General features: G+C 31.4%; 2 protein-coding genes across 3 annotated transcripts; both read right to left on the reverse strand.

Moving 5' to 3' along the window:
• Positions 1-1069: 1069 nt before the first annotated feature.
• Positions 1070-3303, reverse strand: LOC130804209 (transcription factor TCP12-like). Its single transcript, XM_057668571.1, has 2 exons — positions 1930-3303; positions 1070-1408 (listed from the first exon to the last, which is right to left on the reverse strand). The coding sequence occupies exons 1-2, from the start codon at positions 2843-2845 to the stop codon at positions 1341-1343; spliced, it is 984 nt and encodes a 327-aa protein (XP_057524554.1). The 5' UTR covers positions 2846-3303; the 3' UTR covers positions 1070-1340.
• A 3622-nt stretch (positions 3304-6925) lies between these two features.
• LOC130804353 (ESCRT-related protein CHMP1-like) lies at positions 6926-12346 on the reverse strand. 2 transcript variants are annotated; one of them, XR_009040002.1, is made up of 3 exons: positions 11599-12326; positions 9040-9214; positions 6933-8252 (listed from the first exon to the last, which is right to left on the reverse strand). XR_009040002.1 is itself a non-coding variant. In XM_057668766.1 (2 exons), the coding sequence occupies exon 1, from the start codon at positions 12219-12221 to the stop codon at positions 11607-11609; it is 615 nt and encodes a 204-aa protein (XP_057524749.1). In that variant the 5' UTR covers positions 12222-12346; the 3' UTR covers positions 6926-9214; positions 11599-11606. The 2 variants fall into 2 exon arrangements, 1 of the variants encoding a protein (XP_057524749.1); XM_057668766.1 differs by having other exon boundaries at positions 6926-9214; positions 11599-12346.
• Positions 12347-12975: the final 629 nt, after the last annotated feature.

A 12975-nucleotide genomic window follows, 5' to 3' on the forward strand; every position in this document is an offset into this window, starting at 1 on the left:
TTTCATTGAACAAATAGGTCCTTTCTCCACACAAATCACCAACTTCATTATGCCAAACAAATAGAAACAGTAATTGAAAGCACTTGAGGAAAGAAGCCTTAACTATACATAAGTTGAAAGGAAAGAATTTGAGGAAGAACCCTAATGAAAATTTGGTCTTTTGTCCAAATTTGAAGGCATCTTGGAGGAAGTTGATCACATGGAGACCAACCAAAAAATGCCTAAAATTGAAAATAAAAGACCAATGATGTGAGACATAAAGTTCTCATAATGAATGCTATATCTAAAGAGAAAATAATTAATTAATAATCAAAACCCTAAAAACATGAAGAACCCTAATTACATACTTAGGTTTGCTAGCCAATTATAGAGGAATCTAGATTTGAGTTTGTCTAGACCATAATCCGGTGAGGCGGTGATCATTTGACTAAAAAATCTATTAATGTTGGACTGTGTATTATATAACATAGAAGAATGATAGTCAAGTAGCTTTGATACATGTGTAGAGATAAATATTCGGCTCACCCTATATTAATTAGTATAATGAATTTCTCTATTAGCCCCAAATATAAAACCAACATAACAATAGCAAATAATGTAGAAAAAATGTGCTCATAACAATAGCGAAGCCAAGATTTTAGGTGAGAGAGGGCACGAAAGCAAAATCTTAGTTTTAGGGCTTATACCTAAGGTGAGGGCATTAAGATTTATATGAAAAACAATGCCAAAGTCTTAATCTAAAAAGATTAGTATCAGTTACATAAACCAAAAGATCATATCTGATGGTCATACGTCCACATTGATTAATTCTTCTTTGATTATTCATAATTCATATCCAAACCATGACGACCTATCCTAATTAAGATCAAATACCGAAAATATATGCATATCCAACACAAAAATTCAAAAGTGGAGAGGCGCCTGATGACCTATCCCAATCCTTACTTCACCATCGGCTCATTATTGGTCATTAGACCGGCCATTTTGGGTAAACAAACCATGTCTAACCAGAAATCCTCATTATTTTAGTATCATGTATCAACACTCCAATTTACCAAAAAAACATCTCAAATTTTTTGATTGGTTAGAATCAAGTTCCAATATTACATTACACATCAATAACATCAATCTCTGAAATGACAAAGGAAGGAACTTGTAGTGATCCAAAACATGTCCAATAAAAAAAAAAAACCAATTACTGAGAAATTATCCAAAGTTTTATGGAAAACATACATATTTTAAGCAATTAGGCAAACGAAAGATCAACACAAAGAGTTATGTTTAGAAGTTTTCTTACAAAAAATAACTCTTCATACTTCTTTCCACACTACTTAATTATATTAGTGCAGAATTTGATTGCTGGAATATGTATCCCAAGGTTTAGCACTAGCATCATTGATGTGAATGTCTGCACCACAATTTCATTCAATTAGCAACAATTTTAAAATATAAATGACAATAAAGAATACTTCCTAAGTAATATCAACAACATTTCATCAAATCAATGTCATTTGGAGTCTCCCACAGTCTAGGGTGAGGTTTTGGAGTAAGATACTGAAATGTACACAATCTTATCTTTATTAGTGCATTGATAAGAAGTTATTTTCTTATATCAGATTGTTAGAGTATATAAGATATTATGGGATCAACTTAAGCTTTTGATTGAGTTGTTTTTTTCACATATTATCAGAAGCCAGCGTCACAAGAGGTTACAGGTTCCAATCTCAACTACCCCTCAGTTAAAGTGGAATATTGAGCATCAGATTTCAAGAGGGTTAGTGTTGCATCCACACTTCTAGCTCAAAGGGCTTTCGTGTAAAAGAGCGTGTTAGAGTATATAATATATACTGGGGTCGCAATCGTCAGCTTAAAGTCCTTAGATCTAATTTATAATTCAAACAAATTGATTAAAGAAAACAATAATCAAACCTGTAGAAAGATTGATGATGTTCAAAGCTGCAGGAAAATCACCAAAATTACAACTATCTGAAATTGATTTGTTGAGAAATTCACTATACCCATTACAACTTTCTTGATCATTATCCTTTAAATTAATCATCTCATAATTATTATAATTATAAGATGATTCTCTTGAATCCATTAAATAATCATCCTTACTCTCAACAAATTCCATTTCACTAATCACCCCATTAGTACAACTACTATCAATCATAACCCCATATGAAGAACTTGATTGATCAATCCTTTGTAAACTATAATCACTAACAAATTTCTTTTTTCGAGTTCGCTCCCTAGCGCGTTCTCGAGCTTCTTCCCTTCTTTTTACTTCATCAAAACCATTTTTAATAACACCTTTAAAACCCCTTTTTCTCTTATTATGACCTAATAAAGTACTTTTATTATTATCACCTTTTTCTTCTTCTATTTCTTCTTTATCGAGATTTTTATTATCGATAGAGCTAGCAAGCTCATCGATGTTGGTCTTAGCTTTAGCTAAGAGCCACTCGAGGGTTTTGCTAGCTTTATCGAACCCTAACAAGTCTTGAAGATTGAAAAACTCGCGAGCGATGCTCATTGATAATCTAACCCTTCTATCTCTTACTCCTTGAGCAGTACATATCTTGGTATGCCTATCTTTTCTTCCTGTTGCTCTTTTTGAACTATTTGACACCTGATTTATTATCATTTTTTGAGAGTTTTTTAGGGCATTTTCTTGGGTTATTGAATGTTCAGATGATGAATTAAAACTAAGTTTGTCTTGAATTTGAGAAAATGTGGGTGGAAATATGTAATTATTAGGGATAAATGTAGTGAAATTATTTGGAACTTGAGGATTATAAAACAAAGGATTATTATATGATGAATTGTTTTCTGATGAAAACATTTTGAAAAAGGATAAGAAATTTTGTTGATTGTGATTTATACTGAATTTAAGTAATAAACTTTAGATTGTAGTAGCAAATTAACAGAAAATATATTTTTGATTGGTGAAAAAAAAGGAAAGAAAACTACATCTCAGTGTATGAGCAAAAACAGTACTCTTTACTGTTTTTAAATAATGAGAAAAGGTGAGAAAATGACTGGTGAAAAGATTTTCAAATAAAATAAAGGGAATTATCCGTATATTTATGGGTTTTACTCGAAATTAAATAATAATAATAATAACATAAATGATGTTATTAATTTTATAGAAAATGAACAAAAAAAGTTGAAAAAAGGAGGATAAATGATAAGATTACATGATTAGGTTTGTGATCTATTTGAGCTTGATCTTAGCTGTACTGTGAAAACCCAGATCTAAGAGTTGACAAGAATCTGAGAGAAAGAGTTATGTTTGCAATTGAGGATGAAGAATCAAAAATGAAGAATGAAGGAATAACTAAGGTGTGGATATGAGGTAAGGGTTAAAAGAAAGGTCAAATTGTTAGGCATGTTAGCTTAAGTTTTTGGTTGATATGGTTCTTTGATATAGTATCAAAAGCCAATATGATAAGAGGTCAAGGATTCGAATCTCAACCACATCTCATTTAAAGTGGCGCCAGGTATGAAAAGGGCATGTATTGCATCCACACTCCTAATTCTAGCCCAAAGTGTTCTCGTGTGAGGATGCGTGTTAATTATAGTATATAACATATAGTGGGGTCTAAACTATTAGGTCGAGTTAGTTTCTTGACATAAATAATTTGAAAAGCTTTTTAAAATTCTAGTTCAAGAATTTAAATTAGTTTAGTGATTGATTATTTTCTGTTATATCTTGCGATAGATGTTTGATTCTCACCACGTAATTGATCTATCTTCTCTTTCTTATTGTGGATATAGATTCTCTAACTTTACTTGATTAAGAATGATAGCCTGTTTTGTTTGTGTGTGAACTGTGAACTGTTTCCACTTTTGTAACAGTTTAGAATCACTCAGAAGAGGTATTGGTGATTGGTGAATTTATTTATTTATGGAATTATTGATTTGGCAAGTCATGTGATTGAATCTGAATGCCTGGAAAATACCCTTTAATTAAATTAATGGTTGAGAATGAGATAATATCCTTTTGGGTTAATAATTTTTATCAATCAATAATTCTAAAACTACAACAGTTCTTTTTCTTGTTGCTTGACTGCAAATTGGCTATAATGAAGGGAAGTAGATAAAACACAATGCAAAAGAAGGGCTAAATGGCCAAGTTTTTTTTTATTTTTTTTTATTTTTTATTATAGGGTTGGCCAAGGGAATTCAGGGTAAGGAGAAGGATTAGATGAGAATCATATTCAGGATTTTATCTGAAAAGTAGTAATTGCTCTTCAACTGATATAAAACCCGATTTTCCTCAGACTAAATGGTGAAGTTTTAATCTTAAGCCTTTCTTGATATGAAAAATTAGGGTTTGATGTTAGGATTATAAGAGGGTTTTAACCTTGATTAAAATTAGGTCAAAAAGTGTCCATAATGTACTTAACCAAACATTTATTATGTTTGGAGTATTTGATTGGTAGGGCGGGCCCAATGACAATTTCATATATTTGTTTCTTAATTATTTGATTATTAATTATTCTTGTGTGATATATAATATAAGATAATATGCATGTACTTACATTATTTATAACAAGAAAATAGTTAAGTACATAAAATTAAATATTTAGAACCCTCTGAGTAGGAGTAGATTTATGCGCAGTTAATACTGTCAACTAATATCATTTAACTTATGTATATAACCATATACCTATAAATAAAATATGTTGATTAAGTTGGTATGAGCTACAATATGTAACATTATTAACCTGAGTTCAACCCTTACTAAGCTCATTTTTTTATATTATGGATAATATTTGATTTTTTTCTAGATCTGCCACTAAATCTAAGAATAAGAAGCCCTTTGAAAATGGTGAGCGAGATGATATAAATCGCATTGCACCGGCTAATAGATGGTCATAAATTAAAATAATGATATATGATGATGGGATTCAAAGACATGCATGTCTTTAACTCTTGAGTATCAATGTACCATTGTTTTGTACCTCTTGATACATTAGTTGTTTTGTTTAAGTGTAGTAGTTGTTAGGTCATGACTCATGATACAGTATCTACTTGTAAGCTACTCTATCTTTTAGAAAATTATTATTCTAACACTTAACTTTCAAATTGAATGCTCCAATTTGAACTTGTTCTTTCATATATGAATCATATAAACTAAACTAATTAAATTATCAAAAATTGAAAATTAGTACAAAAACAAATCCTTAGTCATGTTATTATAGTGTTATTTGGCGATATTGTGAAGTATTAATATCTTCATTTTATTAATTGCAATTTTTTTAACTTTTATAATATCCATAATTTTATTTTTTTTACCTTTAATAAATTATTTGGATTTCAGTGTGGTTAGGTTGAGTTTAGATCGAGCATTCAATTTCAAATGAAATCAATTGTTGACTTATTTGAATGATTTTGACTTTAAATAAAAAAATATATATATTAGATAAAAATTTACAAATAATAAAAAAATATATATTACAGGAAATTACAATTTATTTCCTAATGAAATAGCGACGACCACTTAAGTCGCTAGTGATTGTTATCTTTTACTTAGGTTTGAAATATAGATTGTCACTATTTCACTCGTCGACAAGAAATTTCCATTACAGTTTTGTCTCCATTGAACGACGAACCAATTCATCGTTAATTCATGGCTAAAAAATAAAGGTAAAAATGTAAATTAACCATTTAGTTCACACATCCTCTTGTTTTATTCAAATTCATATCCTTAACTTTTCGAGTATTTTAGAAGGTAGTTTAATGTAATATTGATGCATTTTTTGTATTATTATTAAATTGATTTTATATGAATGGTGGTGAAAATATGTATTCATTAGCGTTGAGTAGTAACAATACAGAAATGGCAATGAAATTTTAAACCAAAAATTGTAAGATATGTAAAAACATCAACACTAGATTCGTCTATATCATCGACGAAATATTGTTTCGTCTCCAATATGTTGCTAATAACGACAATCTTTGGTCTATTGTTGAGTTTCTCACTATTACACCGCAATTTTGCAATGAACTGTTTTCTCGTTTTCAATATAAACTAAAAATAGTAAAAATATGCCATTTTCGATAACAAATTAAGGAAAAAAAAATATGATATCTAAACCAATTTAGTCAACTTATTAACCCTTCTAGGGTTGCTTTCTGAGTTGAGGAGTCGTACGGTGGCATTTAGATGTTGCCAAAGGTCATTACTGTCGGCTATAGTTCCGTACAACCATTTATTACTCTCTCTTATACCTACTTTTTGAGACTCCATGAGAAAACACTAGAAGACAACATACACTTAACCCTAATTCCCCCTCTTAATTCCATCTCTTGTAGACTAATTTAAACCTAACTTTTAGCTGAAAAAGTATAATAAGATATTGAATGTATTTAAAATCGAGTTTTATCTTAATTGGTGTAAATATCACTTTTCAAGTAAGATTTTGATTAATTAGATTGAATTTCAATTTTTTGATTAATTTTCTCTATAATAAATAGTCAACAATCAATAATTATTTTTTAATACAATTGTTGTATGACACGGCCTCATTACAAGACGCGCCTCATATATGTAAATACACAAATTATGAAAATAATAAAATCTCCTCGGTTTAAAGCTCACAAGAGTAGCTATTAATTTTTTAAAAAACATCTAACAACAATTGGCTTAAATAACAAATATAAATAATTGGCTTAAATTGCTAACTTAAATAAATTTAAAAGTAGTAAATCAATCAATACTTTTAATTGATCAAACAACTAACAACTTCAACTAAAAATTATTTTCTAAACTGATCCACTCTTTTTGTTTTAGTGGGTTTACTATACATTTTATTTTCTAATTTCTTAACTTAAGCTAATGAATAAGCATAAGGAGAATACATAAATTTAACATGTATTTTCTTTGTCCTACGAAATTTATTTCACTTTTCTTTTTAATTCGTTTCATCAAGTTTTCTCATTTTTATTTTTGGTTATAACACAAATAATTGTTTAATTTTAATCCATACATTTAACTTTATTTTTTTGTCCTATGCGCACATTTCTCTCACTTTCCTATAAAATACCACTATTACTTTTAAGCAAATTTGATAGACAAAGAGACTAAATGAAACTTTGGCTTATAACATTAGTTGACATTTCTAGTTCGTTTTAGTGTCTTACATTTGGTCGCTTGAACTTTGCACACACTCAATGCTCTTTGTACAATGTCTTGAAAGCAGCCATTTCAATGCCTTACCTTATCCAATATCTGCGACAAGTACCGTAGCATCTATTCGAATTTTGTACATCATAGAGGATTAGAGTATTAGACGAATCGAAACTACATAGGCCCGATCATAAGAGTAACTGAGCAAGGCCATTTATCATTTATGATGACACTTTCGTACAACTCAACAAGCAATTGCCTAATAGCGCTGCTCTACTTATTTAAAGTTCAAAAATAGTACTCTCCAAATATCCAGATATCTCTTGGAAAATAACGAAGGATATCAACTAACAGCTATCAAATTCCCAGTTTAGTTTTGATTTCAAGTCACGTGTTACAAGTCGATTAAAATCGGATCTTATTTGCACATTGATTTTTACATAATTTTGAATTCATTTTGAAGTCAGGTCAAGTCAAGTTCGATTACAAGATCGGATAAATATCAAATTATTGGGGATTCAGCGTTAAGGCCCTCATTTGATTTTAGACAAGTATTGCATTCCCTTACTCAAGGCTGAGATTTTTCGACGGCTCACCCACAAAGGGGATATATTTATTATAGATTCAAGAAATGAATCGTAATATAAAATGTGAAGGACAATTTCTCATACTCAATATTTCTTGATTTCATGATGAAAATACTTCAATAATGCATCAAATACACTCCTTTTTCATTACCGAAAGAAACAAAATCATGTATTAACCTAATTGTTAAAAGTTTTTTCCTTTCACCCTATTGATAAAATCTCAACTCTCACCATTTACAGAAAAAATTAGTTTCACCCATTCAGCCTTCCCTAAGAATTACTCCAGTCATGCCCCTGATTTTTTTTATTAAAAAAGGGGTTGACATTTCATATTGGCTATTATTGATGACTGGATTTGCATAAGCAGGGAATAGTAAGATGCTTCTCCACTTGCATACATATGTACCCACAAATATTTCCTCTTAGTCTTTGTTTGTTTGCATAAGCATAAATCTTGAAATTTTCTTTACCATTTGTGTAATATCACGAAACTTATTGCTTTACTTCAAAATTTGTGCAACATCTTCCTGTCCCTCCAAACAAACAAAAGATTCAAAATCAAAAAAGTCTCACCTTTCACACTCGCAAAAAAATATGGTAGCTACCCTACTTACAAGTAACACCAAACCATGCATAGTCCCCATCGCATTATAGGAAAGCGAAGTAAAGAAACCGCAGGTAGTAACAAATAATATCTTTCAATAAAACATAGGAGTACGATTCAATCATATCAGTAGTCGAGAACAAGTCGATGGACATCAGGACCCATGAATACTTATCTTGAACAAACTCTTTTCAATCAATTAATTTGGTGAAAACATTCAATCAATTGATTCTGTTACTCACTTATTTTTTTACATTAATTTGTCGGTTTTCCGTCACAACATTTTGATCCTTATAATAACAAATTGTCTAGAATTGATCATGAACTGCAAAACATCATCGGCAACTTCATATAAATAACTAAGATGCACAAATAATTTGATTAGGTAATCTATTCGGCTCTATCGACAATGAACATGCCAAAAAACACATTTAAACAACATCTATTACGATCTCATCCAAAGAAATTTTGAACCAAGAATAACATAGTGGCCGAGTGCATGTGTCATCTATTCAAAATTGGAATTGTGAGGCCAAGTTAATAAGATCCAATTAATTGCAATCACATCAAACGTCAAGATGAAAAGAACTCATGATATGACGGGGATATAGCTCCCCCCATGTCCACCATCAGTGACTTTGTGCTAATCTAATCAGTGACATATCCACTTTAGAGGGCTACCCAATATAAACAGAAATATAGTACTATACCTTAAAGCCTTAAAGGTTATGCAGCACAGGAACCCAATAATACGCTGTCTGATCTGCTACATCCCATTTGGTTACCTCACTTAATAATATGCTGTAACAAGCTCCATTCTTTCTTTTTGATTTTCGTTTTCCATCCATGTACACGTTTTCGCCCTTGAATCTGTCTTGGTGCAACCTAAGAAAAACATGTTCCATAATATTTGTGAAAAGATGTCTTTTACGAGCAGTGAAAATAATATTGAGACTAAAACAACCAAAATCACAGATTATTACGTGATTTGTAGTGCTTTTACAACCAGAACAAATGGCTCATATTGCCAGCTTAGCTAATAGATGCACACAAATAACAGTTTTACGAGTTTGGTAAAAGTTAAACACAAGACAACCAAACAGATAATAGAAGTAACAGCTTCAAAGGTTTTCAGTTTTCAACAATTTACCAGAGTCATTTCAAGCAAATAAAAATGTTTACAAGAACCCCCTTTTTTACGTGAGGGTGGGGGCAACTACTCAGGATGCCTAGAACCTGCTCCACCTTCCCTTAAACTCCTAGTCTAGCGTTGATCCTTCCACTGTTTGGATGAAGATTAGACATGGCTATACGGTCAAGTCCTCAAAAGGAAATAAAACCAATTAGAAATTCCTTTAACTAGAAAGTACATTATACTATTTGAATAGATTATGTCTACTATATGAGTCGATAATTCGCTTGAAGAAACCTTCTCCTGCCAACATTTTAATAACACTCGTCACATATTCACAGAAAACAGAAAAGGTGTTTGACATAGAATAAGTAACACCCAAGGGGCAGTCGACAACTCGCCATAGACCTAAATTCCAGTAAAACCTACACCAACTTATCCAGTTAAAACTGTTAAAAAAATATTTTATCAACTTCCTACAGGAAATTGTGACCTCAGTAGATTTGAACAAACTACACTACTACAGTGCTCACTGCATATATAATCGAGCTAATATTGCTACATCATGTCAGGAATACACTTCAACCATAGACGTTATATTGTGCTAAAGGCAATGTATAAGAAAGGTATATGAAATCCTGCCATCTTCCAATAGCAATGAAATATAATTGACGACCCTATATGAAAAGGCAGAAACATCCCCATTCCCCACTCTTAAGAGATAATGAATTAGATTTAAGATTGTCATGCAACATAAGAATGGTGCACATTAAACTACAGTACGCACATAGTGACTCAACTAAAATCTACATTCTATAATTCAACAGTGCATAAATATGCACAACAGCCCCAAATCCAAATTGGCAACTTCTCACCAAAATGTTGTTGCTCTTCCTAGTCACTCAAGTGTAATGATAATAGGCAAACATGGGTTTCCTGGTCATCACCGCAAGCCACATTGGTCAAATGTAGCATCACATGAGTAGGGGCTTAAAGCTTCACATCGCCAAAAAGTGACATGCCATATTTCTTGAATAGTGTCAAATTGATAAGAAATTTAATGAAAGAGTTGGAACTAAGCTAAATTGGCATCTTGAAATTTTGGAACTCTTTCATGGCAGATTTCAAAATGTTAGAAGTGATGCACATTCTTTGTTTGGAGAGTAAGTAAATTAATTAAAATCCTACGACTTTCAAAAGAGAAAAGAAAGTATATTAGTGGTGAGATGATATTGACCTATCACAAAGCTCCTTAGAGTGTCCATTTGGGTAAGCAATGAAAAATGAGGGAGAGTATTTTGGATTATGCACAAGCATATGATCTGATAATACTTGACAGTTGACATGGCACATAACGTGGGAAAATCATTTGATGAATTATAGAAATGAAGCAAATACAAACCAAAGCAATAAATTATTGAGTAGAAGGTATTTTTTTTCTTTTGATAAAGTAGAAGAATGTTAAGATAATTTCCTTAAATTGAAGGTCATACTAGATGTATGTGCATTCACCCACCATAAACTCCTATTCCTCGATATTACTATACAATCAAGCTTGCACATGAATAAGTAAGATCCAATGCCAAGGTTAGATCACATTGTTGGAGCTTGAAAGTTGTGTCACTTGTGCGACTAAGGTTATTCTACGAGAAGTAAAGGGTGATATAGCAGAGAAGGGAAGAGCAGCTATATATCTAGCATACCAAAACAACTAAATACAGTTGACTTGGGATCTAACAAATCTTTCAATAATTATGCAAAACCATTAATATGTTCAACATGAAGCTCAAACTTAACAGCCTTTGCGTTGACAAGGTAAAATAAACATGAATTAAATCAAGTGTCCTTTCTTGTTTACGCATTGATGTTAAATGTTCCGTGTTTTCCATCAAACTAACCCAATAATAAACTGAAACCAATTCAAAACAAGAGAAAATTCAAACAAAACAAAAGTACTTAAAAATTTCCCAATGTACTAACAGAATTCAAATAGAAAGATATAGATTATAATACATAGTTATAGCATCTCAACAGATTCTATAGTAATCTAAACTCGTAAGCCGAAGGAATCAATCTATGGTCATCAGACAAACTCACAATTCTATACAAACATTATCAACAAATCTGAAACTTTTACCTCGAACTTCAACCTAGAGATTTAAGTTCGGCAAGCCTCCTAGAAAGATCATCCTCATTACCCTTCTCCGTCACCTTTGGAGCAGCAATCGCATGTGCCGCAGCTTGAGGCAAACTCACAGAAACTTCCAAACCATAATCATCCGCAACCTGCTGCATCAAGCTATTAACCTCCGTTTCCGGAGTTGAAAGCGAAGTACTTCCAGCCATTGAATTCTCTACAAATTCAGCTTGCACCTCCATATTCACAAATTGCTTCTCAAATTGATCCATAGTTTCCGACATCTTCTGCAAATTACTAGAATTCAAAGATGATTCAATTGATTTTACAATCGACCCCATGGATTTTCCAATTGTTTGCATCTTCGCTTGAGTATCTAGTCGAGAAACAACCGCATCGAGACGAGAAGCGAGACGAAGGTAATTCATTTGTTCAGTACGCTTACGAATTGCATTTTCAGCGTAAGTTCGAGATCCATCTACGTTTCCTTTCTCGATTGCTTTCTTGATTTTGAGTTTTTCCGATTTCTCGTCTTTCTCGCACTTTCGAGCTTGCCGTTGGAGTGATTTTGAGGTTAATTTTAGCTCTATGATCTGGTTCATTAGCTTTTCGGTGTTACCCATCTTGCAGAGATAGAAATTATTGAGGAAATCGAGAAATAGGGTTAGGGATAATGAATGAAATTTATTGAGGGGGTGTCTGAGACAACGAAATGAGAATTGCGAGATTCATTGGTGAGACTTGTCACTTGAGATGACACTTTTAGAAAAAATGTGTTATTGTTTGGTAAAATTTTAAAATTAAATGGAATATAATTAAAAATAATTTTAATGTTACCAATTTATCTTTTTTATATTTTATTATTTTTATTTTTTATGGTAAAATTGTTATTTTTAAACAAATTTAAATTTCATTTCAAATGTCCTCCTATTCCAAGAATATTAAAAGGTGGGACTTGAAGAGTTAAGACTTGAAAATCTCATACTCATTCTCCATAAACAGACATGATACTTTGTTTAATTCAATTTCAAGTCTTAACTCCCAAGTGTCAACTCCATTCCCTCATGCCAAACACCCCCTAAGATTTAAAGTTAGGGTTTAACTATTGAGTTTTGATTTCTAATATTTCGGAATTAGGAGGATGAAAACACGGACTAATTTAAATACTCCTTCCAATTCACACCTAATATCCTATATTGGATTGACATAAATACTTTTTTCGTTTTTATATGTTCTTCTCAAAATAAATTTATGAATTTTATTGTCAAACTTTGACTACGATTTTTCATTAATCTATAAGAAAAAATATATTCATGCAGGATTTTGTTAGATACGTTTCAATATATACTTTCTAAACATCAACTTTTTTAGAATTTT

This window comes from Amaranthus tricolor, chromosome 17 (assembly GCF_026212465.1).
Source record: "Amaranthus tricolor cultivar Red isolate AtriRed21 chromosome 17, ASM2621246v1, whole genome shotgun sequence".
In the NCBI taxonomy this organism is placed as follows: domain Eukaryota; kingdom Viridiplantae; phylum Streptophyta; class Magnoliopsida; order Caryophyllales; family Amaranthaceae; genus Amaranthus; species Amaranthus tricolor.